Raw genomic sequence first — 27428 nt, 5'->3', positions numbered from 1 at the left:
AATTAGTGGGAAAGGCTGTGACAAAAGGGAAGACAGCAATTGTTCTGACAAGGGAAAAGAGAATATTAGTAGCAAATGGGCTCTTGCTGGTGTGACTTAGGGATGTAAATAGAATGAGTTAATTTTTTAAGAGGAAAGAAGCATCCTTTATTACTAAGAATTGAGTGTATTTGTGGTCAAATGTACTAAAATGCTGCTTTAGCTATGTCAACAGCAAGAGCAGTACCCCATGTGTGCTTGTCTGTTTTTGCCTGTGTGTAACATATGGAGGTGAGGTTTTAGGCTGATATCAGCTGTTTCCAACATGGAAATATCATTGAACTTGGTTTAAGCCTGGTTGAACCTGCTGGGGATTCTGGGTGGGCATCTGATGGGACAGTAATACCCTTGTCCCCCATCTGGCACGAGCAGTTGAGTGCCCCACATGCCGTTGGAAGTGTTTGCAGCCCAGGACCCCAGCTCACGGGTCATGGAGGCTCCCCAGATGGACAGATTGGATCAGTGTGAGCCATGGAGGGGTACTGAGGGAGCGGTTGCCTCTTTCTGTGTCAGGGTTTTCTCACATGGACCAGAGCAGTTAAACTATCTTATCTCCTGCTCTGCAGTTAATGGCCACAGATCTCCTTTAAAATGACAGTTTCATTGCTGATTTGGCTTTAAAAGATATTTAGTATCAAAATGTGCACCACTCTGAAAGCTCAATTTTGTACAAGATAGTTTGTTCTTCTGTGGACCACTTTTTGTGTCTCTGCTGACTTATAGGCAACAGCCAGCAGGATAATTGTGTCATTTTTGGGGGGCAAGGCACTACTACAACTCATTTGTCTTCCACCATCCCAAAAAATCATGTGGTATTTCAGAGTCTTACAGACTGCTAGTCACTGCCTGGCAGGATGTATGATTCAAATCAGCATAGAATTGAGGTGTGTTGAAGCCTTTCAGGGCATCCAGAGCGTCACATGTGTCACACAGAGCTGGAGTTAGGAGGGAGAAGGCCCCATTGTGACATCTTTAATATTATGAATGGCCCTTTCATCGTTACTGTGCCACATAAGCTCTTTGGAAACAGTATAACTTGATAGAGTGTTCAAATTGGGGAATTAAACTTCTCTGTTTTGGTGTAACCTTGAAACTGTTGATCTTGTGAATCTCTTCTGATAGAGAAAAAATATCTGAGTAAACCTGTAGAGAAATAACTATTTTTGTGATAGACTTTCAGTGTTGTTTTACAGATGAATTTACAGAGCAGACTGAGGTTGTTCTGAGTTGTGTCACTTAAGTTTTCTGCATGTTTAATGCTACAGGACGCAAAAATGAGAAATCAAGTAGGATTATTCCACTCCTGCTAATGCAATTTTGATTTCTTTTAGCTGGAAAAAAAATTTAAGGCCACTGAAGTATTTGCTGGGTTGTGTCCCATTGTATTATTTGGGATTTTGATTTCTAATGTGGGGGTCATAGAATGGTGAATCAGAAGGGACCTTAGAGATATCAAGATGTGATCTTTATAGATTTTGTGTTATAAAAAGACTGTTTTAAACCAATCAGTTGTTCCACAAAAGATTTTTCTGAGATTTAAAAAACCGAGGGAATTCTTTTAGAAACTATTATTTGCCATTCTAGTAGAATCCTAGAAACTGCTGTCTTGTCTTCTCAGTTTGTTTTGAATGGAACATATTTATGGGACAGTGTTCCTTAACAGAAATAGAGGTGACTCAAGATAATGACTTGCTTGAACCTGCAATTTATCCTCAGTTGCAGGGTATTTGGCTCATTAGTGCTTTATTCTGATACAACATGTACTCTTTCCTGCTTAGAAATTTTCCCTTTAGAAAAAACCATGCACTGTGATCTGAAGAAATGAATAATGAACTTTTAAGGATTTATCTGACAAACTAAAATGGTTCTAAGTAAACATTAGTATGGAACAAAAATGTAGCCAAAAATACAGCATTAATTGTATTTTTATTTCCTTGTCAGGTTGCTGCTTATTTCACATTTTAACTGATGTCATTATATACGTCTAGTATTTTTCCAGCTCTGCACTGCAGTGAACTAATAATGTCCCTCTCCGCTTGTGTGAAGTCAGGATAGGTATGAGTGGCTGCAGGGAGGGAAGCAGGGCTGTGTAATACCCAAATGATCGGTGTCAGTGCCCTCCAAATGCCTCCTTCCTTTCCACCACACATAGAAATTTTCAGTTCTTTCGGACCCCACATTTCAGTGAGGATTTTCAAATAGGCTTTCTAATGGATTTTGGGAATAGAAAATAACAATCTATGAAAATTCTGAGTCTCTTAAGTACTCAAGCTGAGGTATTTCCTACCACCGTGTATTTTCCCTGGCATTTTTGTGGCTCTCAAAGACAATATTGCACATTGAATCATCTGACATTTGTAAATGGAGGGTGAAACTACAGGTATAAGCAAAAGAATCAGGATTTAACAACTTTAATGTGCAGCAGGTCTTTATAACCATTGAATGACTCAGCCTATTTAATGGTAATGGCCTTCAGCGAGTTTAGGAAATAACAAGCTTTTAGGTAAAGTAAGTGCACTTAGTTTTGTAATGAATAAACAAATTTACTATGAAGTTTTGTAGAGGCATGCTCCTGTGACTCAGTTGTGTGCTGAGGTCTGTCTGCAGGTACCCCAGTTAGCAGGGGCTCGGATGGATGGATGGATGGATGGATGGATGGATGGATGGATGGATGGATGATGGATGGATGGATGGATGGATGGATGATGGATGGATGGATGGATGATGGATGGATGGATGGATGGATGGATGGATGGATGGATGGATGATGGAGGGATGGATGGATGGATGGATGGATGGATGGATGGATGATGGATGGATGGATGGATGGATGGATGGATGGATGGATGATGGATGGAGGGATGGATGGATGGATGGATGGATGGATGGATGGATGGATGGATGAGGGAGGGATGGATGGATGGATGGATGGATGGATGGATGGATGGATGGATGGAGGGATGGATGGATGGGTGGATGGAGGGATGGATGGAGGGATGGATGGATGGATGGATGGATGGATGGATGGATGATGGATGGATGGATGGATGGATGGATGGATGGATGGATGGATGGATGGATGGAGGGATGGATGGATGGGTGGATGGAGGGATGGATGGAGGGATGGATGGATGGATGGATGGATGGATGGATGGATGGATGGATGGATGGATGGATGAGGGAGGGATGGATGGATGGATGGATGGATGTTGGGTGGGAGGGTGGGTGGGGCAGAGGGGCTCAGACACCGCTGCCCTCGCGTGCTGTGCCCTCTGTTGCCGCTTCTCCCGATGCAGGATTTTCCAGGTTCAGGCAGACGGAGATGCAAATGCCTGTGTTAATGAGGGTGTTGTAGCATCCCTGTAATCCCATGCAGAGCCTGTGAATTATCACAAGTGTCTAGCCAAGGGATAAAAGCACAGGAGGTTTCCAAAACAACATTCCCATAGTAGCATCTCTTAAGCTGCCGGCGATATGTGCCTTCCAAGCAACCAGTGCATCTGGGTGATTAAAGCCTTCGCCTTTGTCTGAAACATCAGAACTGAATAGACACTTCCTCTGAGCTCTTTTAGATCTTTTTTGCTTATGGGTTATCAGTTATTTCTGTCTGCTTTTAATATATAAATCCTTTTGTTCTTTCTGATAGAACTTCATCTGTACAGAAGTAATTTGGTCTTTTCTGTAGAAGAATCTCATCTATTTCTCATTTTGTTTTCAGTCTATCAGACATCTCCAGAACTTGTTTGGCTTTCATTTCCTTGCCCCCCTTCACTATAAATACGTTCATGCATAAAGATAATACTCCTCTCATAAGCCTGTCATGTACTGTGGCCAGTACTGTGACAGAGTGCTGCTTCTGGGCATGGGAACTTACATCTGTGACACATTATCACAAATAATCACTTCTTAAGCATTTAAATAATTTTCATCCTTTTCTATGTTGTTATGGCACCTTTAACCCCATGGTGACCCCTCGCCGCCAAACTGCTGTTTTGCAGTAATGTAATTTAAAATCCTGTCATCACTTTATAATGTAAGATATAAATTTAGGGATACTTGCATCTTAAAAGAAGGCCTGCAGGAATGAAGTATTTTTCAAAATCTATGAGAATGTTACTTAGCAGAGGACATTAGTTAGGGATCAGGGAAGAAGGGAAGTGTCAACAGTGGAAAAGATTCAAGTCAGGCTTACTTGAGAACTGACATTTCCATGTCCACAGGACCTGGTAAAACACATCCAAGCGTGCCATGCGTGTTGACCTGTGCCCATACAAGACCACTGTGTGGGATCACATCTGGAAAACTGCATCCAGGTTTTAGGCCCCTAGACATAGCAGAGGGGCTGCCAGACTGGAGGGAGTCCCGTGGAGGGCTGCATGATGTCTGGGAGCTGATGTGGGAAGGTGGGCTGAGGGCACTGGGCCTGTTTAGCCTGGAGGAGAGAAGGCTTTGGGGCAAGGCTACAGTAGGGGGTTCACAGAAAGGGTGAGCAGCATTCCCATGTGTATGAGAAGGCTACTGAGAAGATGGAGCCAGGCTTTTTATACAGAAGGGTGTGGCAGGAAGATGAGAGAGAATGGTCAGGAGGTTTCAGGCTGAGGGAAAAATGCAATTTTTCATGGTCATGGCAGAATTGGCACAGCAGCACAGGGATGTTGTAGAGTCTCTCCCCCAGAGGCATCTGAGACAATCAAATAAACCTCTGTTCAGGTGTGGATACAGTTTTAACCCTGCTCTGAGGAGAAGGTTGGGCTAGAGATCCCCTAAGGTCTTTTTCATCTTAATTGTGACTCTAATGTAAGAATATTAATTCAAAAAAATACTTAAACTGTATGAAAAATGAGGAATTTCTTAAGCAGTTTATCTGTGCTAACACCACAGTGGCAGAAACTCACCCCAAAGAAGCCCAGAACATCTTCCCATGAACCTGGGCATGTTGGTCTTTCAAAATGTTCTTGGTACTGAAATACAAATAGATAATTAGATTTCTGCTGTGGTTCGTCAGTACCATAGTTCATCATGTCATCAGTGGCAGTGTACTAAACACAAATGAAAAGTTCAATCCAAAATTCTATTTTTGCATTATGTATATGATGTATTTTGCTGTTGCAAGAATCACAGAATCCTAGACTGGCCCATGGTAGGAAGAGATTGTAAAAATCATCTCATTCCAACCCTCCTGCCATGGGCAGAGGCACCTTCCACTAGACCTCATTGCTCCAAGCCCTGTCCAGCCTGGCCTTGATATAGGCAGAGAAATTATTTGCCTTTCAGCTCTTTATGCCTTATGAAATAACATTAATTTGTGACATATCAGGCAGAATAGAAATCAATTCTCATGGAGTGGATGATCTAATAAGTTGTTGTTACCATATATTTGATGTTTGAGTACAGAATGTATTTCGCTTGGGTTTGTCTTTGGGAACAGAGGAGTAGTGACTAATAGGACTTCCTAGAACTCAAATTATCAAACATGAACAGTAATGTATGTCGTGACGTTCTGCCCACGTGTACCCAGGTAGTTCAGTGTGTTGATTAACATGTGCTAGTTTAATTAGCTTATACTTTCATTTATTTTTCTTTTAAAGACTTTCATATTGGCTTTCCTGTAGAGTCGTGTTGTAACATAACTGCCTTTTGAAAATACAGTGATTAAGTCTTCAAGCTTAGGGAAAGATGTTATTTGCTGTGCATTTTTTAAATTCTGCCGCAGAAACAATATGACCTAAATATTTAATCAGGCTTAGTAGAATTGGCTTTTTTTATTGCTGCAGATTAATCTAGTTTCTCTGAGCTAATACACATGGCATGTATATCTTCAAGACCTTTCTTTTTCTCAATAACGTTAAAGATTTATAGCTCTCATAAAATCTGGCATGTGCCAAGAAGAAGATTATGAATTACGATTACTTAAACTGGGAATTTTTCTTTTGAATCCTGTATATGCTGTTTCAGCCTAGGTTGTATGTGTAGAGGGGTTAGTGAACACTAGTTTTATACCACTTTTCTATACTCTGTCCAGCTTGCTTCCTTTCTGTGTCATTAAGATGTTGGCCTGGTGCTGTTTACATTTTTGCCTTTGCCTATTTTAAAATAACAGTTGTTTTCACTAGAGAAAATATCATCTTTCTAGCTTAAACAAATAAGTGGCTTTGCGTGTTTTGCTTAGTGCTGTTGTCTTGTTCAAATCTTAAATTTTGGATGAAAAAATGAATGTAAATGTATAATGAATTTCTGCAGTTCTTGTTTTCAAACTCTTATTTTTGCTAGGCATTTAGTCTGTGGCTGTAGCCTTATGTTCACTTCTTGAGTTAATGTGGAGTTTGAGTTAAATATTGGAAGTGATATGATCACCTAAGCCAAAATAATTTCAGTGGCCAATTAGGATGTTTAAATTTTCAGAGTACCTTTGGAAGAATCTTCAGCAAAGTCTTGCTTATTTGTTGGTTTTGACTATCTGATGGTTTCACACAAGTTGCTTGGAGGGCTTCCATATATCAGGGGGATAACTAAAGCTGCAGGAAGCTGTGACATCCTTTGTGCCATGGCATTCCCAGAGGGAAAACCGCATCCTGGTGTGGTGTACATCACACACAGCAGAAACAGTTGGTCAGGGGAGGGGATTGTCCCACTTTGCTCAGCGTTGTTGCAGTGTCATTTTGGGCACTGCATGCAGTTCTGGACACACCATCTGAGAAGGATGTGAAGGTCCTTGGATGCTTCCAGAGAAGGGCAACAAAGCTGGCAAAAGGGCTGGAAGGAATGTCCTGTGAGGAGCAGCTGAAGAGTCTGGGCTGGCCTCCTTTGGAGGGAAGTAGGCTGAGGCACAACCTCATTGCTCCCTGCAGCAGCTTCCTGAGGAAGGGAGTCACCTTTTCTCCCTGGGATCTAGTGATGGGAAGGGTGGGAATGGTTCAAAACTGCCCAGGGGAGGTTCAGACTGGACATTAGGAAGCATTTTTTTACGGAGAGGTTGGTCAAACCCTGGAACAGCCTTCTTGGAGAGATGGTCCATCATGGAATCCCAAAATGGTTTGGGTTGGAATGGACCTTTAGTCTTGTATCATTCCAACCCCCTGCCATGGGCAGGGACACCTTCCACTGTCCCAAGGTGCTCCAAGCCCTCTCCAGCCTGGCTTGGGCACTTCCAGGGATCCAGGGGCAGCCACAGCTGCTCTGGGCACCCTGTGCTTATGCTGTAGCATGGTTTAACTTGGTCATCCCTGAGCTGGTCAGGCAGTTGGACTAGAAAGTTGTAGGTCCCTTCCTACTGAAAATATTCTCTTCTATTCACGTGGCAACCTCCACCTTCCCTCTGGCTCTCCGCATCAAACTCCCATATGTTTTAAAGTGTGTCTTTGATGCTCTTGCTTAACTCCTGTCATCAGAATACCTTTACTGACTGGGGTAAGAAAAAACTTTTCTTTACGTTCATCAAATCTGCACTTAATTGCAAATAAATGTAGATATTCTGGGTTAATTTTTGTATGTGTGTAGAAATTGCATGTTTCCCCTACATTTGCCTGGGTTTCAGGCAGTGAGCAGTGAGTACAGTAGAGGGTCTCAGTGTTCATTTTAACTACTTCTGGTTCAGACAAATTTAAAAAGCTCTCAGGCAGAGGACCAGAGCTCCAGGATTACAGAAGATTGGGGTAAATGGGTGAGAGTATTCTCACAGCAGTCAGATGAAGGCATTCACCTCTTGATGAGAACAGGCTGCCCTTGCAGGATGGCAGAGGAGAGGACAGCTCAGAAGTTGGGGAGACTTAAAAGCAGGATCAATTACCCCTTTGAGGCAAATTAACTTTTTTTTTTCTTTTTCTAGGAGGTTGATATGGCTGACTAATGTGGTTTATTTGAGGTTTTTTTCTTTTTCTTTTTTTTTTCTTTTCTCTTCTCTTTTTTTCTTTTGTCAGCCAATACTGCAGCTTCCTCCCTGCCCTCTCTATACCAGCTGCTGGGCAAGATTAGACAGTGCCATGATCAGAGAAGGAATCACTGAGGGATGCCAGAAACATGAGAGGAAAAAATTCTCAGGTAGCTTACAGGCTTCATCACAGGTGTCAGGTTCTCTGTGCTGTCTCTTACAGTACCAAGTTACTTTAGGTATGTTTTTATTCCAAAATTCACATTATCGATGGTTAGCAAGTGAGCATTTTTATGGTGGTTTTGGTGTTTTGTTCAATTTTTGTCTCTTTTAATTCTGCATCCTCAATGTGTAGTAGAGAAAATGAAAAACAAACAAGAAACCTATAAAAATACCTATGAGATTAAATCCTTGGAGCCTTCTAAATGCTGCTTTCTGACTTTATAAAGACTGAATTTGGTGCGTTGCCATGATGCCTGTGAGTTTTGAACTTCTTCTGTTATCTTAAAGGTATTGTTGGGTTTTCATGTTTACACACACACACCTGTCAGGCACAGATTTTGGGCTCTTGGCAATTAGGAATTGCTGGCTGGGAGGGTGGGCAGGCCCTGGCCCAGGGTGCCCAGAGCAGCTGTGGCTGCCCCTGGATCCCTGGCAGTGCCCAAGGCCAGGCTGCACAGGGCTTTGGTGCCACCTGGGACAGTGGAAGGTGTCCCTGCCCATGGCAGGGGTGGCGCTGGATGATCTTTAAGGTCCCTTCCAACCCAAACCATCCTGGGATTCTACAATGGAAGACCTGTTCAATTTCTTGATAAATCTAACAAGACTGAATAACTGGAAGGAGTTTTCTAGTAAGAGGCCTGGTTAAATATAGTAAATGGTAATAGTGGGCTTAGAACCATTTAAATTTTCAAAGCATCATCATTCTAAATTATGCTCTCTATTTTGTTTTTGGAAAAAAACATGTAGCCTCTCCAGGTAGCTGGAAGAGCAGGCTTGTGGGTTGAGGGTTTTCTTTAGTATGGGACCCTGTAAATCCTTTATCTTGTCCATCCCTGGCCTATGGAGTGAATAGAATAGCCTGCCTTGCTCACAGTGTGCTGTGGTCAGGAAAGCAGAAAAGGCAGGAAAGCTTAGGATATGGCATCCTTGAGCTTTTCCATCTCCTGACAATTATCATGTCTGCAAATGAAGTGCCAAAAGGGATCTTGTGTTCTTAAACTTCCAGAGCAAACATAGGACTGATGTAATCCAGTAGTGTTGTTTAAAGCAAAGCAGAGGGAGGTTGGTTTTGGTGCAGTCTTGGGCTGAGAGTCCCACTGATTGCACTGATTAGCTGTTGGTGGCACTCTTTTTTGTCTTGTTTTTTTCCCCCGAGGTACACAAATGTCTCAGGAAAGTGTTTCAGGCGCATGTGAGTGACTATGTCACATAGGGATTTAGAGAGACGGTAGCCTGTGAAATGCAGGTAGTTGGGTTATGTATAACCCCTGGGCCAATTTTCCAGCTATGATGCCATGAAACAATGGGTTTTTTTGATTTGGATGGAGCCTAGAGTTCAGGTGTTGTTGGTTCTTGCCAAAGTTAGCAGAAGAGACTTGGTTTCATAAATCTCCATGGGAAACTTTCCCAGTTTAGCACTCCATGGATATGTTTGTCCTGGAGAGAGCTGTGTCCCCTGGCTGCAAATGAGGACAGCAGAGCCTGGTAGGACCATCATGAGCTGACCTTTTTGTCTCTCAGTATTTAGGGCCAGTTAAAGCACTTTCTGGACAACTTAGAATCACAGAATCATTAAGGTTGGAAAAGATCGCTGGGATTACCAAGTCCAGCTGTAAGATCACTGAGACACATCATCACATCACATCATCATACTTGGCACACCCTGGGCTGTGCACTATTATGCAGTGAAGTACTTTCTATACAAAACCTATAATAAAAGGTAGTTGAGGTTATGTTTTCTATGTGCCTCAGAGTTTTCCAGTGATGCAGTTTGTTGCAGGTGAACAGCGCTAATGAATTTATTTTCCTTTCCATTATGAGTGGGAGGATATCCTGTGCATAGGCGTAGGGAATATATCTCTAACACAGGTGCATTCAGTGTTGCTTAATATCAATTTTAAACATTTTATTGCTTGCTCTGTAGTTACTTCATAGAAGTGACTCTAGCTCTTCATGGAAAAGCTGGCCAGGTCTTAATTGAGTAACTCTGTTATGATTAAGCATCGCATTTGAGCAACTAGAATTAAATACAGGCATGCTCTACCACTGAAATCCCAGGCTACAAGAGCAATAGCTCAGGATGTTTTTTCCCCCTTTAAGTCAACTGTCAGTTTTCATGAAAGGCAGTTAAATTTTGTTAAAATTCTTAGGTCTTTTTTAAAGGTAACCTTTGTAAATCAGGGACCAGTCTCCTGCATTTATTGAGAGAGATAAAACTTCTCTTAAGATGATACTGGGAGCAAAAAACAGGGGGGGGGGGGGAGAGAGAAATGACACACACACCCAAAAGAAGCTCAAATTCTTGTGTCTAATGTGTGAGACTTGGCAAATTCCCCGTGCAGCAGTGACAGAACCAGCATGTGGGCACAGGGGCAAACAGATCCCTCTGTTTCTTGAAACTGTTTTATGTCAAACCGCTCCATTGCTTTCTTGGCATCTTCCATTGACTCTTGGCACAAAAGCCAGGGATGTTAAACCATGACTTAGCTTTCTTAAAGGCAAACACCTCTTTTTTCTGTTTTGTCTCCCTCTACCCTTGTCTTTCAGTTATACCTGCCGCCACTTGCGGAGATATGTGTATGTCTTGGACAAACTGTATTTCCCCCACTCCCACTGCTCTACGCTGCAGCATTGCTTCTCGACCCTCAGTGACAATGGAGAGGAACTCTTGTCTTTAACTTGTTCTCACATTCTCAGATCCTATGCTTCCAGGTTATTAACCTCTCCTCTCCATTTACTGCATGCTGCATGCCCTGTGACTGATCTGTGCATGTTTTCAGTTAACTGATGAATAATTTTAATTTCTAAGGGGGTAGTTTGTGTCTTTATGACATCCTTGATGTATATTCTAAAAAGTGTGTTAGATGGGAGTCTACTAATGGTTTGGTTTGTCTTTTTAAATTTAGAATGCAAATTCTTTGGCCTTTGGAAGCTTTAAATGCTTTTTATGTTAAAGTATTTTAATCCATTTCCAAAGCCTTGACATAAGAACTTGAGCTGTGATTCACAAAACTTCCATTGCAGTTGCACAGTTTGTTTGGAATTGGTGCAGAGGTTACATGCAAGTGTCTAATACTTCTTGACACCCATTGTTTTTTTTGTAACGTTGTCCATATAATTTGCTTTTCAAGAGTAGAAATGATAGAGCTTTTGCCTCAAGTTCAGGAAGTTTTTGTGGAAGTTAATCACACGATTGTTTGTGCTGGAAAAGCCCTCTAAGATCGAGTCCAAACACTAGCCAGCACTGCCAAGGCCACCACTTACCCATGTCCCCAGGTGCCACATCCACACAGCTTCTAAGCCCCTCCAGAGATGGGGAATCCACCTCTGCCCTGGGCAGCTGTGCCAGTGCCTGGCAACCCTTGGGGTTAAGAAATTCTTCCCAATATCCAACCTAAACCTCCCCTGACACAAATTGAGTCCATTTCCTCTTCTGTTGATTGTTACTTGGGACAATTAAAGATCTCTCCTTTTTTGTATGTCTGATTCCTTTTGATTATACAGAATAAGAATTAGGAGAATCTGTCAGCCCCAAATCCTTCTGTGTGATAGGGAATTATAGATGTTCTACAGAAACTGTAAAAAGGGTGAATATAAAAGTAAGTCCTACTTGCCATACCCAAAGGATTTCTCTTAGCTGTTTACTCCAAGTAAAATTTAAAGTTTTACTATTACATTGTTGATGCTGTGGATAATTAAATATATTAACCTAGTCCCTAGAAGCTTTGGGAAAACAAGGGGAAAATTGCGTGACAAAATTGATCAGAACATGGAAGGCATCCAGGGTGGAAATGCAGCTTCCCAGCAAAGCCAGCATACAATAGCAAGGGACCACACAGTAAACATAAGTAAAACCAGCTTGATTGTCAAGGGAAGAAAATACGGCATGCAAGCTGAAATAGCTCTTTTTGTACAAAAGAAAAAAATTATAGTAGTACATAATGATGGAGAATTACTCTGAAGATCTCAACAGGACATGAAAATCTAGCTGTCCCAGGGGCATTCTCCAGATTAATTTGGAACAGGGACATGGTATTAAAGTAGTCAAAGGCCTGAGATTTCAAAGGCTTATTTAAAAATGAATACTAATAATAAGTGCAGTCTACACTACAATCTTCTTTCAGATGTAATGTTTGACATGTAGAAATGATATCCTGAAAATGTAAAATAAGTAGTGTAATTCTTCCAGCTTGTTTCCATGAAATTTTTGTAATTCTGTACAGCAACAGCACTACACATTGAGCTGAAAAAATCACCCTTGGCAGACTGAGTTCTTCTCCATGGATATTGCATCTTTCAGGTGTTCTGTGGATGAAAATAAGCACTGATAACACTGTATGTGTTTTCATGTAACAAGCCTGTGAAGTTTTTAGAGCAAAAACATTCATCTAGTTACTCCCCACTTACCACAAGTGATGGAGATATTTTTTACTGGTATCACTTTCTGAAATAGGGCTTATGCATCAGTTGAGGTATATTAGAGTACATCAATCTTGGAGATTGTAAAATCTCAGATTTTCATTGCAGGTTATCTTTTTCTGAGCTAGGAGGAGAACAGAGGATTTAAAATAGAAATTGCTGCTGGAAAAATATAGAGGTAGCTGTTTTTTATGGCTAATTCTCTATTGTTGTTTTGATATTGGATGATTAGAGAAGTACAGTCAGGAAATTTGCCTGTCTAAGTCTGTAAGTAGCATGGAATACAACAAAATAAGTGAGGTGTCAGAAGCTTTTTGTTTGAATCCATGCATCCATCCTCTATTAAAGTACTACAGTGTTTTATTGTGTGATCAGCCCATTTAGAGAAGAGATGGAATTTACAAATTACTGAAGGCAAAGGATAATTAATTATGGTGATTCATAAATCACCATCCCACCATCCAGTATTCCTGGCAAAAAATATAAATTTTAGTCCAGAGCAGAAGGTGTCCAGTGATGCTCTGATACCCACAGATGGTGTTGCCTGTCTTTGTACTTATCAAAAAATTAGAGTTTTCATTACTATTTTGGTAGATTTTATGTGCAAATATATTAATGTTTGCATTAAATATGTTCAAAAGCAGCGTGGGCAGCAGGGCAGGGGGGATCCTGCCCCTGTGCCCCTGGGCTCAGGTGAGAGCCCACCTGCAGAGCTGCCCCAGCCCTGGCTCCAGCAGCACAAGGAGCTGGAGCTGCTGCAGCCAGTGCAGAGGAGGCCACGGAGCTGCTGCCAGGGCTGGAGCCCCTCTGCTCTGGAGCCAGCCTGGCACAGCTGGGGCTGCTCAGCTGCACAAGAGAAGGCTCCAGGGACACCTCAGAGCCCCTGCCAGGGCCTCCAGGGGCTCCAGCAGAGCTGCACAGGGACTGGGGACAAGGCCTGCAGGGACAGCAGCCAGGCAATGGCTCCCAGTGCCAGAGGGCAGGCACAGATTTTGGGCTCTTGGCAATTAGGAATTGCTGGCTGGGAGGGTGGGCAGGCCCTGGCCCAGGGTGCCCAGAGCAGCTGTGGCTGCCCCTGGATCCCTGGCAGTGTCCCAAGGCCAGGCTGGATGGGGCTTGGAGCAGCCTGGGACAGTGGGAGGTGTCCCTGCCATGGCAGGGGGTTGGTAACAGATGGTCCTTCAGGTCTTTTCCAACCCAAACCATTCTGTGTTTGTCAGGTTTTCAGTGTTCCATAGATGTGTGTGAGAACCTGGTGGTGATGTGGCACAGGCACACCACATCCCACACTTACTGGACAGCCAACATTGGTTAAAGCAGGGAAGAGGGAATGCAAAATAGCACATATTTTGCTGTCCCACAGGGAGCAAGCCCACTGCACCAGATTTCCAGGCAGCTTTCATTGGGATTTAGTGCCAGTGTTGCTTTGGGTCTATAGCAAATTCTAGAAACATAGTGGGTACAATACCCATTTTATTATGCACAGCATTAGCATAGCATAAATATTGAGCCTGGGTTTGTAATGCAAAATTCCTAATATCTAATAATTCTGTTGTGACTGTGCTATGTATTTTTTATTGCAGCAACTGTGCTTTGTGATGTGAGATATGTTTGCCACTATTACTATTTCCTTTTGCATTTCATATTCATCATGTAATGTTTTAATGCTCGTGTGTGTTCCTGTTTTCTTTTAAACCTCTCTGGGTTGCAGTCAAGCTCAGGAAAATTGCTTTTGAAGGCAGACTGGCTTAGTGCATGTACTGGCAAAGAGGCAGCTAACAAGCAATGATTAGTTCTGGGATGCTGAACAAATTATGGACAGTTTTAGTTTCATAACAAGCTTGATACTGTGTGTGAAACCAGGAAATACAGTTTTGCTGAACTTTGTAAATTGGGTAAATATGTCTTAAAGTTGCAGAGATAAAATTTATTATGGATTAATTTTAATTAAGGGTTTTTTTCCTAAGTAAAAAAGACCAAGAAATATGATATCAAATTGACATTAAGTTTACCCATTTTGCTTGTCTTTTATTACTTAATGCTAGGTTTGTTTAAATAGCAAAATATATCTCATAAGATTATAATGCTGCCTTTCAGAAGTGTTTTGGCATTGTCTGAAGTGTATGGAGAATGAGCTTTGCAGCCATCCTTCTCCCATGCCATCAGAGTCAATGGAATTATACAATTACATTCATTTAAGAATGTGCTGCCTTATTGGGATCGCGGCCTTGGAGCTTAGCTTTGAGAAATGCTGCTAATTTACTAGAAATGGTTCTGTTGCTGCAACCTGATGCTCAAGTGCTGCTTAAAGCCAACTTGAATTTTTTTATCCAGTTTCCAGTTCCTTTTTCCTTGGAGTGCGAGCTGTGCTGGGGCACAGAGCCTGGATCCCAGTCCTGTGTCCTGGTATGGATTACTACCCTGACAGTGCAGGAAAGGTGTCTAGGTATCATCCTCAAAAACAACTTAAGCATTTGCAAATCTGACATATTTTCTTTGACTTTAGTCTGTGAAAAGAAGGTGGGGAAAAACATAAGTCAAATGTGTTATTATTGAACCTTAAATGGCTTTTGCTTGGATTAATTGGATTTACTCTGTGGAGATGTGCAGCAATTCATATTCTTTCAAATGAGGCTTCGCAGATGTGAATTCTTTTTTTCCAATAATCGTGAGCATTTGTTGCCATTGAGTTTTTAGGCAGTTAGTGTGAAAAACACCCTAAGTTAGTGCGAGTAAAATAGTCAATGCATCAGCCTTGTTTAGAGTCATTAAATGCTTTGGGTTGGTAGGGACCCTAAAGTTCATCCCATTCCACCAGGGAATGGTACCAGGGACGCCACCCACTATCCCAGGTTGCTCCAAGCCCTGTCCAGCCTGGTCTGGAACAATTCCAGGGATAGGACAAACATTGATCCTTACTTCACTGTGAGCTTAACCTGTCAGAGCTTTCATAAATGGCCCCACATTTGTCATAGAATTAAAAGTAGAGTAATGAAGATGGCAGAATCTGGGCCTGTCACAGGCAAGAACAGCTTCACTTCATTTATCACTAAAGCAGGCTATTTTTAGAATGTTAGATAGCATAGTTCAAAATATTTTTCCCTAAAGAAAAAATTATTTCTCCAATACATGTAAAAAATTGTTAGATTTAAGCACTCTTCAGAAATAAACAAGCTTGTGGGTTTTGGGTTTTTTTTACAATACTGAATAAAAACATTATTTTTCTGCAGGATTTTTAAATAAGATTCTGCACTTTGCTTCCAAAGTTGGCATTTTACCAATGATCTTTTCCCTTCTCTTTTTCCTTTCTATTCCCCCAAACACCATTCAGTGGTCTCTGCTCATTATCCTGCCAAGCTGAGAGGCTATGGGGACTGGATCAGTACCATTCAGGGACTGCAGTGTCATTACATTATCAGAAAGTATCATTATGGGTGGGCTGGGAAATTTTCCTTGTTATTGAAACATGGCATAGTATCTCCAGCTTTTGGAGGCAGAGTTGGAAATGGTACATTTTTGTGACAATGAACATTTTTTTTTGTCTTAATGCTGTGCCACTGATAAATTCTAACTGCTTCCATTACCAGTGTTAAACCTGAACTCTTAAAGGTGGTCTTTTTTCTACTGGGCTTAATATGCACAGTTTTACTTTTTATTTTCAATGCCTGCCCAATGCTGTGAGTTGCTGTAATTGTCAACCAATAGTCATTGAGTTCAGTAGTTATGGTGTATTTTAAACTTCAGTCTTAGGCAGACCATGGAACAGCTGAACAGAATTTAATTAAGTCACTTAAGAAGTAAATAGAAGCAAGAACAAGTGAAAAAAAGACAAAAGAAAAAAAGACAATCACACTGCACTAATATTTCTTCAAGGATTCAGGCTGGCTTGTTAATACCCATATGCTGATATTTCTCTAGAGTGGCTTGTAAATTTCTATGGAAACTCTGTTCTCTGATCTTCCATGCAAGATGATTTGTGGGGCTCAGTTTCTGAGCTGGGGGGCACAGCTCAGTAGATGAGGCTTTTTTTTTGGCTGCTGTGTTGGTGTGGATCATTTCCCCAAAATCCAGCTCATTTGATAATTTTTCTTTGGGGGAAAAAATAAAATTAAAAAAAAATAAAGGTCAGAGGTCTGTTGAATTAATATAATTTAATATTTTATTGCTTTGTGATTTTTAGTCGGCTGCTCATAATTTTGTTGGAGGCTTGGAGTTGTTTATTATGGAAGGATCACTTTACACTCAACATCGAGTGACTTGGCAGAGCAGAATTGTTTATAAATAATTCTATTACAGATTATTTATCTTTGTACTGCATAGCATAGTAATCAAGAAGCCAGTGAGATATAAAATCAGTGGTGTGGATATTCATTGGGTGAAGAACTGCCTGGCTTGCAGGTCTCAAATACAGTTTAACTGGATGTTTATCAAGTGAGTGCATGTCTAGTGGAAACCCTCTGCATTGATTTGTTAAGTCCTGCCCTATTTAAAATTAAGTACCAAAAATAGTTTTTAGGGAAGGAGCAATCAGTGTAGGGGAGAGATTGCTGATATGAAAATGTAACTGTCTAAGCTTGATGAAAGCAAGGTGTATTTTCATGAAGCTGGTGGAATTCCACGCACATAGATCATGCTGCAAGATAAAAGGAACAGGTTCACTTTGAAACAAATCAGAAGTACTCTATGGCATTTTTATGAGTTTGCTTCTTAAATTATTTGGAAGATCAAGGGTGAATAAATCCTTCAATAAGAGAGCGCTTTAATAAGATTTGTCAGGGGAGGTTTGGGTTGGGTATCAGGGAAAGGCTCTTCCCCAGAGGGTGCTGGCACTGCCCAGGCTCCCCAGGGAATGGGCACGGCCCCGAGGCTGCCAGAGCTCCAGGAGCCTTTGGGCAGCACTGCCAGGGATGCTCAGGGTGGGATTGCTGGGGTCTGTGCAGGGCAGGAGCTGGGCTGGGGGATCCTGGGGGGACCCTTCCAGCTTAGGATATTCTGTGATCCTGTGCAAAAGTACAATGCACTCCAGTAGCTGGAAAGCAAACCCAGCTGAGACTGGTCTATCTTTTTTTACATGGTATGTGAGTCACTGGAATAACAAGGGCTCTGGATTTCCCTGGATTGGAATTTTTAAATGAGATTGGATACTCTCCTAAAAGATATGTCCAAGTCCAGCCAAAGCTATTGGGCTTGAAGGAGGAAGTAACTGAGGGAATTCCTATGGCTTGTGCAGATGAGTGGATCAAAGTGGCTTCTTTTGGCAAAAAAAATGGAAGTTATAGGCAGATTGCCATGCAGGGTTTTGTTCATTCGTTTGCCTTATAGATTGCTTTAAAAGGATGCATTTTGATTTGGAATCTTCCCACTAAAAATTATGTCTTCTCAGGTTCCCCAGGTGATTTGACCCAAATAGTACAAAACAGAACAGGTTGCCAAAACACTACATTCTCATGTACAAAGAATGAAATTGAATGGGGAAAAATTACAAGAGTGAGGTTCTTTCTCTATAATAATCTTTATTCCTCCCACCCTGGTAAAAATCTATCACAGGCATTTTCTAGATGCATTCTCGTGTGAAGCTAAAACACATCTCGATCAGTCAGAATTATTTTTAATTGGATGCTTATGAGCCCACATTCCCATGAGATGAAACTGGAACAAAATTACTTTCACACATTTCCATTGTAGCAGTATGTTCAGAGTCCGGGGGTTTGCATTCCTACGTAACGTCTGGCATTTAATCAGCATTGGGAGGGTGTCTTATTCTTTGGTAAGTATGTAAATAAGCTATTGTTTTGGGAGTAAAAGGAGAAAAATGCCATATCTTGTCCAAAGAGTTCAGGAGAATGCTAACAAAATGCGTGTCAGTCTGAATATACTGAAACAGCTTATAGGTGAAAGGAGAAAGAATTTATGCTCATCTCAGCCAGTTTTATCCTTAGACTAAAAAACCTTGCTGAGATCCAGCCCCTCTGTCTTTGCTAACCTCCCTGGACGAACCTCTCCAGCACCTTCCTGAAGTCAGTGCCACTGGCAGCAGGGAGTGCCCTGCAGGTATTCTTCACTTTCTGCATCTAGGTGATGCACTCGTGTCTGTTTTGATGTCCCAAACAGCATTGCATGAACTTTGACTAGTGAAAGCAGCTTAGTAAAATATTTAATTAATGCCTAAATATAGAAAATTATTCACTTAGAAAATGACAAACATATGTTACTGATTCAAAACGTCTTCCAATTTCTCAAATTAAAGAAAGTATTGACAGCAGCTAGAGTTGTCACAATTGATAATTTTGATTAAGATGTTCCAGTCAGAACGCTTGAAGCATCAGAATGTATATATTTTTCCCCCTTTTAAGTAGGAGTATCTACATCTTGATATCAGTTGAGAACTAAATGTTTAAACCACATTCGTGGGTTTCCTGAGAGAGATCTGGGTGTCTACCCAGAGCTGGGCAGTACCCTCAGTACTAAAATATGCAAAGAACTTTGCAAAGCTTGAGTAACAAATGATTCACAAGAAGAACGGTGCAGCAAACATCTTTGCAGGTATCTCCTGGAGACAGAGATGGATGAGCTTAAGGGATTCAAATTGTGCATATGAATAGTGGTGATGAGTGAAATTTTAAATTTTGATCAAGGACTCTGAAGAGCAGAAGCAGCAAGAAATTAATCTTGTTAATGTAGAGGAAAAGAGGTTTAAAGTTTTATGCTTTTAAGGTTGGATGCAAAGTGTCCCACTTCATAAAATATATAAAATTCTAGTTCAGCAGTTATTTTTAGTCAATAACCCCAACAATCAGCAGTGCAGTTAAAAATGAGAGAACCTCACAACATACTCGTAGCTTCATAGGAGGATTTCACTTGAAATGTAATTTGGTTAGTGGGATGTTGTGCATAAGAAGGATATCTGAGTGGTCTGCTGATGTGGGGCTGGTACGTTAGTTTAAAAGTGATGAGTCCAGGAGATAACCCTTATATAGTGAAACCCAGGATGTTTTCCAGTAAGCCCAAATTGTCTCAAACCAGATGTTGTGATATGTGCTGCAGAGATGTTCTGCACAGGAGCCATAGGGGAGACCTGCTTAGTGAAAATACCTGAGAGTTTATATTCTTATAATTAACTGCAGCTGTAGATAGCATGAGTTTGGAAGTTTGGCTTATTTTGATTAAAAAATTTTTTTAAAAAATATTTGATTAACAGTATAAGTGATTAGAGGCATCATCCTCATGGTTCTCCTTCTGAAGTAGTTTTGGGTAGTCTCCCAGCTGCCCAGCTGTTGAATCTAAATCAGTGACTCTCCATCAAGGGGGCAGGTGCCACCAGTGAGGGGTCATAAGCACATTACAACAGAGGCAGAGCCCCTGGGCTGCTGGGTCCTGCAGACCTGGCCTGGCTCCCCATGTGGCTGGAACAGGATGGGGAGTAAAGGAGTAGGGAACACTGCTGACCTGCTTATTGAAGGTGTAACACCTGAAAAATTGGAAACGGGCATCCAGATCCATTCATACTGACCTCAGTAACCCAAACCATTCCAGATCTGCAGAATTAATAACACTGTAAGAACAACTCCTTATTTTAATTTCTGGCTTCTGTTGAGAACATCTGAAAACAACAACTGTTATGTCTTCTAAAATTTTGGTATCTCCCTTCCTCACCACAGCCTATTTGACCAAGAAATGCAGAGAGAGGCTTGGGGGGAAGATTTAGTCAGCTCTTTATTCCAATCCTCCAAAGGATTGATTTAAGTTGTGTAAGGAGTTTTTGGATCTTCACTCTGCAACAGGATGTAGGGGGTGAGAGCTGTGAGCTATTCTTAAGTGGTTTTGTTCTTTCGTGTTTGTAAGCTGAATTTATGAGAAAACATTGATGAGAATGCTCCCACTGCAGCAGCCACAGATCAGAAAAAGCAGTGGGAGAGGAAAATAAGAACAACCACAACTGGTTTCCAAAGATGACTAATCCTCCAGGCCCAGTGTAACCTCCAGGACAGTGATTAGCGTTTGGCTTTTCTTCTGCTGGAAAAGTTTTCTGGGGCGTCAGCCTAGCTGAAAACTGGTTCAATACATATAACTAATGAAAGATTTTAAATTTCCCATTTAATGTTCCTGCCTTGTGCACTTGGTTACTTGAAATACTTCTCGGTGCATGATGTGCAGTATTACATTTTGCCTCTATTCTGCAGTTACCAGAATATTTTATAAATGAGGAAAATATAGTTTTATAGATAAGCTATGGTAAGGTGCCTCTAACAGACCTGTTAGCATTAGTGAGGTAGAGTTTTTGACTTCCAGTTGGTCAAAGTTCAGTGATTGCTTCTCAGTCTTGCAGAACACTTTTAAGGGAATTCAACATGGGTATTTTCCTTTTCACCAGAGTGAAAAAAAATGCAAGTCCTTGCTTTTAGCGTGACATTCACTCGGCAAAAAATTAAAATTGGTGTTTATAAAAAGCTTCCAACCTAATAAATAAAATCCGATCTTTCCAATACTGCATTCTTGTAATTAATCAACAAGCCATCCTCTTGCTACTGCAGGATTTTACCCTGAAGTATGTATTCTGTAATTCTCTGAGTGCTTTGTAGTACAGTTGTGGCTTTACAGGTTTCTACATTGACTTGGTATTCATTCCCAGCAGACAGTTTTCCTTGCATTTTGTTGTTTATTGAGTTGTGCTCAATGTTTGTGCTCTGTGATTTCAGGGAATCATTAAAGTGCCTGGTTAGGAAGCATCTTTGGAGATTTTCATGTCCAAGGGCAGGGTCACCAAGAGCTGTATGCCCAAGGCTACATCCAGTTGATGTTTAATATCTTCAAAGATGGTGACTCCACAAGCTCTCTGTGTAACTTGTGGTTTTTCTCTTACAGTTAAATGCAATTTCCTGTATTGCAATTTGGGCCCATTTCCTTTTGTCCTTTCTCTGGGCATCATTGTGTCTGGCTTAATCATCTCTAGATTTTCCCATCAGAATCACAGAATCACAGAATCATCTAGATTGGAAAAGACCTTCAGGTCATCAAGTCCTACCTATGATCTAACACCACCTTGTCACCTATCAGATATTTGTATGTTCTGAGACCCCTGTGAGCCTTTTCTTCCCAGGCTAATCAGAGGCTTCTCAGCTTCTCTTTGCATGTGAGACTCTCCAGTCCCCTCATCATCTTTGTGGTGCTTTGCTGGACTTGCTGAGGTGTGTGCATGTCCCTGCTGCTTGGGAGCCCAGTGCTCCAGGTGAGGCTTCTCAGTGCTGAGCAGAGAGGGGGGATCACCTCTTCTTTGGGCTGGTGGTGCTGTGCCTCACCAGCCCAAGGTGCCCTGGGCTTTCTTTGCTATGAGGGTCAGTTGCTGGTGTACCTTCAATTCTGTGTTCCCCAGAAACATGGGGGCCTTTGCTGCAAAGCTGCTTTGTACGTGGTTGACCCTCAACACCCAGGATCTGGTACATCCCATCATAGCTTCACAAGATTTCTCTTGGAGTGTTTATCCAGCCTGTCCTTGTCCCTCTAGCAACCCAACCATCATGTGCTTCAGCTTCTCCTCACAGTTCTGTATCACCTGCAAACTTGCCAAGGCTGCAGCCTGCCCCACCAGCTGGGGCATCAGTGGAGATGTTGGGAAACACTGGTCTCAGAATCCCAGAGTGGTTGGAAGTGATCTTTAAAGGCCATCTTGTTCCACCCCCTGCCATGTGCAGGGGCAGCTTCCACTGTCCCAGGCTGCTCCAAGCCCCATCCAGCCTGGCCCTGGACACTGCCAGGGATCCAGGGGCAGCCCCAGCTGCTCTGGGCACCCTGGGCCAGGGCCTGCCCACCCTCCCAGCCAGCAATTCCTAATTGCCAAGAGCCCAAAATCTGTGCCTGCCCTCTGGCAGTGGGAGCCATTGCCTGGCTGCTGTCCCTGCAGGCCTTGTCCCCAGTCCCTGTGCAGCTCTGCTGGAGCCCCTGGAGGCCCTGGCAGGGGCTCTGAGGTGTCCCTGGAGCCTTCTCTTGTGCAGCTGAGCAGCCCCAGCTGTGCCAGGCTGGCTCCAGAGCAGAGGGGCTCCAGCCCTGGCAGCAGCTCCGTGGCCTCCTCCGGAATCATCACATGGAGTGCACCACTTCTGGCTAGGCTCCAGCTGGACTTTGTGCTGCTGACTGTATCTCTCTGACCCTTTTAGTTTAGCCAGGTTTCTGTCCACCTCCCTGCCCATTTATCTAGTCTCTACTTCATCACTCTGTACAACTTGGCTTAATTGTAAAATACCATGATTATCTTGATTTTATCTTTGAAAGTCTTTATACTGTCTGTGCAGTTGTTCACATTTACAAATTGCTTCAGTATCCGGGATAGTTTTGGCATTGAATTAAGATTTCAGATTACACCACCAGGGTTGGGAAAACTCATCTGTGATCTATGCCAGCACTACTGAGGCACCTCAAATGCTGGGGACAGCTCTGGGCCCTCAGGACAAGAGAGACCCTGAGGGGCTGGAGCGTGTCCAGGGCAGGGAACGGAGCTGGGAAGGGGCTGGAGCCCCAGGAGAGGCTGAGGGAGCTGGGCAGGGGCTGAGCCTGGAGCAAAGGAGGCTCAGGGGGGCCCTTGTGGCTCTGCACAGCTCCTGACAGGAGGGGACAGCCGGGGGGATCGGGCCGTGCTCCCAGGGAACAGGGACAGGAGCAGAGGGAATGGCCTCAGGCTGGGCCAGGGCAGGCTCAGGTTGGACACCAGCAGGAATTTCAACATGGGAAGTAGGGTCAGGAATTAGAAGGGGCTGCCCATGTAGTCCCCATTCCTGGAGGTGTCCAAGGAAGGCCTGGACATGGCACTCAATGCTCTGGGCTAGGTGACAAGGTTGGGCACAGCTTGGACTCTGTGATCTCTGAAGTTTTTTCCAACCTAAATGATTCTGTGGTTCTGTCACCTGGATAAATTGAAATTCACAACAATGTTTGTACACGCCTAGAAGGACTCTTACTGTGTCTCTTCTGAATATCCTATTGAAATGCAGTTTATGTTTGATCGTATGGCCTAGCATTTGTTTCCCAAGCAGGAGTGGAATTAGCATCCCAACCCATGGTAGTTGTACTTGGTTTTTGTGCAGTATAGAAGACGAAATTTGTTAGTGTTTGCTTTATCATGATGAAGTCAGTTCCTGGAAATGTTGTCTTAACTTTGGGAAAAACAGAGAATGACCTGGAACATCACAGAAATGTGCCTTTTGAAAAAGTGTGTTTTGGGGACGGCAATGTTTTGGAATTTAGGAGGATTTTTAGATTGATAGAGGCAGGAAGAATTACACAGCAGAATAAGATTTATACAACTGAGTGGGAGGTAAAGCTCAACCTCTTTCTCTGTGGGAAGGAGGTTAATTTCCAAATAAATTGAAGACAATGTAAATTTAATTACTGTGCAGCTCAAAGGACTGGGACTTAAAAGCTATCATGTTAGTTTTTAAGATGGAAAAATATTGCACAACTGCAAGAGTGCTGAAATAAATAATTAAATCAAATCTGTGTTAGTTGTCCCACCAATTCTGAGACTTGAGGATGTCTGAAGGCAATAAAATAATCTCTCTTCAAAATGACAGGTTCAGCAGTGGGTAAGGTAATTTCAGATGACAGTGTACGTGGGAAATAACGACGTATTTCCTACTGAAAAGTAATGAACAATAGCTTTAAAGCTTTATCTAAATAAAATCTGCTTTTTCTTAATAGGGGCTATTCATGCCCATATGACATTTCTAGATCTCATTGGTGTTGTCTGTAACACCTTTTTCACTGAAGAATAAAATTGAAAACATTGACAGGCAGACTAGAGTGGAGAAACAGGATTGCATTTCAGCTCTGTCAAGGTTTGATTGTGAAACTTGGGTAAGATGTGACTTTTGCTAGATATGGAAAATATTTTAATAAAAGATGAGGAGATGGTCCAAGCTGGGGATCCTTCAGGATGCTGACAAACCTTTTCCTGCTGTGAGCTGCGGTGATTTTGATCACACATGTTTGTTTGGGAGAACAGTGGTGGTGATGGAGACAAAAGCTGGGAGAATGCAGCACTCCAAACATTTTTCCTTCCTTAAAGGCTTCCAGATTATCCGTTCCAAGATTGTCATCTTCCTGCAATGATGAGTAGTTCAGAGCATTTCAAGCTGTAGTATTTCTAAATGCTTCTGTACATGCTGGAGACCATGGTATATTCTTGATACCTATATACTTTTCTCTGGAGATGTGTTTTAACCTTTCTAGGTCCTTGCTCTAGATTTAATGGAATCATTTAGGCTGAAAAATCCCTCTGAAAGCATCAAGTCCACCCATTCCCCCAACACTGCCAAGGTCACCAAAGTTTTCACATTCACAAAGCTTTTAAATCCCTCGAGTGATGTTTCACAGGTTGTTTTCCCCCACCTTTTTTGTTTGTTTGTTTGTTTGGGTTTTGTTTGGTTGGTTTTTGTTTTGTTTATTTTTATATTTTTTCCTTATGAGCTATAGAACAAGGGAGAGAAAATCACTAAACACTGTGAATTTGGGATGTGATGTTAGGGAGGTCAACTTTACTGTTCATAATAAAGATACATGGAAAAAGAAGCAAGTGAAAGGCCCTGGCATTATCTCTCAGACATACATAGGAAAGGACATGGGTGTTGTTGAGAGGCTGGAGCTACCAAGAAGAGAGAAATAAAGAAAATAAAGAGAAATGTTAAATAACAGGAGTTAAAAAATGCTGTGGGCTGATTTCCCAGGATGTTGGCACAGCATTTACACTGAACTGGGCAAGGGCAGGCTGGGACTTCCTAAAGCCAAGTTAACCTCCGTGTAGGTCATTAACTGTAGCTTTTTCCATAGTGAATTGCACTCTTATGAAATGCTTCATTATCTCTTGTTTTGTTCAGCATTCACTGCAGTTGGGTTCTGACTGGATATTAACATCCCTTACAAAAAATTTAATATTCTTGATAAATGTTTTCTTTCGGTGATGCAGTATTTTTCAGGATGAAAATACCTATCTTTAATTTCCTATCTATTTTAACCTCAATTCTCCTTTGAAAAGTGGTTTATTTATGACAGGCTACCTTTTGCATGTTTGTTTCTAAGAAGAGAAATTCACAGAAATGCTTCAAAGGGGATGATGTTGACATTAGAGTGAAGGATGTAAACATTTTTATTTGAGATACATATTTTTCAAGTACTGTGTTGTTACAGCGTGTGTTTAGGAACAGATAATAAACTTAATCTTGGTCTTGTATTGAAAAACACTTGATATCTTACGTTATTTGATGTTACATTATTTGTCATTATCCTGTGTTTTTATTGCATTTTTCCTTTTTTCAAATACTAGTATGCCTTCATGTACTTCTGAAAATGTTTAAGCATTTCATCTCTTGGAAAGTATATTGATCTGCACATCAGTGCTGTTTGCAGAGAGAAGTATTTCCAACAAATACCATGGGAGGAAGGTGTGGGTGTTTTATGTAGGTGCATACACTAGGTCAGAGGATCCCAGAGTGGTTTGGGTTGGAAGGGAGTTTAAAGCTCATCTCATCTCATCCCCTGCCACGGGCAGGGACACCTTCCACTGTCCCAGGCTGTTCCAAGTCCCATCCAGCCTGGCCCTGGGCACTGCCAGGGATCCGGGGGCAGCCCCAGCTGCTCTGGGCACCCTGGGCCAGGGCCTGCCCACCCTCCCAGCCAGCAATTCCTAATTGCCAAGAGCCCAAAATCTGTGCCTGCCCTCTGGCAGTGGGAGCCATTGCCTGGGTGCTGTCCCTGCAGGCCTTGTCCCCAGTCCCTGTGCAGCTCTGCTGGAGCCCCTGGAGGCCCTGGCAGGGGCTCTGAGGTGTCCCTGGAGCCTTCTCTTGTGCAGCTGAGCAGCCCCAGCTGTGCCAGGCTGGCTCCAGAGCAGAGGGGCTCCAGCCCTGGCAGCAGCTCCGTGGCCTCCTCTGCACTGGCTGCAGCAGCTCCAGCTCCTTGTGCTGCTGGAGCCAGGGCTGGGGCAGCTCTGCAGGTGGGCTCTCACCTGAGCCCAGGGGCACAGGGGCAGGATCCCCCCTGCCCTGCTGCCCACGCTGGGGCTCAGCCCAGGGCAGGGGGTTCAGGTTTGGGCAGGTCCAGCTCTCACCCACAGCACCCCCAGCTCCTTCTCCCAGGGCTGCTCCCTCTGCTCATCCCCAGCCTGGGTTGATCCTGGGGTTGCCCTGACCCAGGTGCAGCTCCAGCACTTGGCCTTGTTAAACCTCAGATGTTTCCATGGGGTGCTGCTCGAGCCTGTCTGGATAATGTGATACCAGATATTGTAGTGTCAATTTTGAATTCATGATCAACTACCATACCTAAAATCCTCTTCTTTATTCCTTCAAAGGTATTTCATGCCTGGCATGATTTATTCAGGAAGGAATGCATGAGCAAAATTTGAAAATTGAAATTCTGTATGTACTGGTTTGAATACACATGTCTTGGAAATTGCAGTTTGTGTTCCAAGATTGAACATCCTGTGTGAAATTCCTGGTGAAGGTGTAGGGAGAATGATTAAGATTCAGCTCCAACTTCAGCTTTATAGTAGTCCAGCTCAAACTATGTAAATTTTTTATGTCTGGAAATTCAGTAAAATGAGATATTTGAGCCAAAATCACTAACATGATATGGATGGACGTACTCCATTGAAGGAGAAATATATTATGCTTTATGCATATTTTACAATAAAAATTGACTTCATCAATATTGGAATTTGACTCAAAGTTCAGGAAAGAGTAGATAAAGGTTTTATGAAAAGTTTAATTCACCGTCTTGGTTTCAAAAGTGAAACACAATCTTTAATTAAGTGATTGTTCATTGTGCTTTGTTTTGAATGTAGAGTTATTCACTGGTTTGGGGTTTTTTACATTGTCTTTATTCTTTGTGTGGCCTCAGGCAC

At 42.3% G+C, this 27428-nt stretch overlaps 1 protein-coding gene across 11 annotated transcripts in view; it reads left to right on the top strand.

The window, feature by feature from the left end:
• DYM (dymeclin) overlaps nucleotides 1–27428 on the top strand; it is a 209547-nt gene that overhangs the window by 104834 nt on the left and 77285 nt on the right. For 6 of the 11 annotated variants that reach the window (XM_077171383.1, XM_077171382.1, XM_077171380.1 and 3 more), the window contains one exon: nucleotides 10676–10840. The exons of the other annotated variants lie outside the window; for them this stretch is intronic. In XM_077171383.1, the coding sequence (XP_077027498.1) occupies nucleotides 10676–10840 (165 nt within the window). The remainder of the gene's footprint in view (nucleotides 1–10675; nucleotides 10841–27428) is intronic. 11 annotated transcript variants of the gene reach the window in all.

This window comes from Agelaius phoeniceus, chromosome Z (assembly GCF_051311805.1).
Source record: "Agelaius phoeniceus isolate bAgePho1 chromosome Z, bAgePho1.hap1, whole genome shotgun sequence".
In the NCBI taxonomy this organism is placed as follows: Eukaryota; Metazoa; Chordata; class Aves; order Passeriformes; family Icteridae; genus Agelaius; species Agelaius phoeniceus.
Note: the sequence above shows the minus strand (reverse complement) of the source record. Positions and strands in the feature narration are given on the sequence as shown.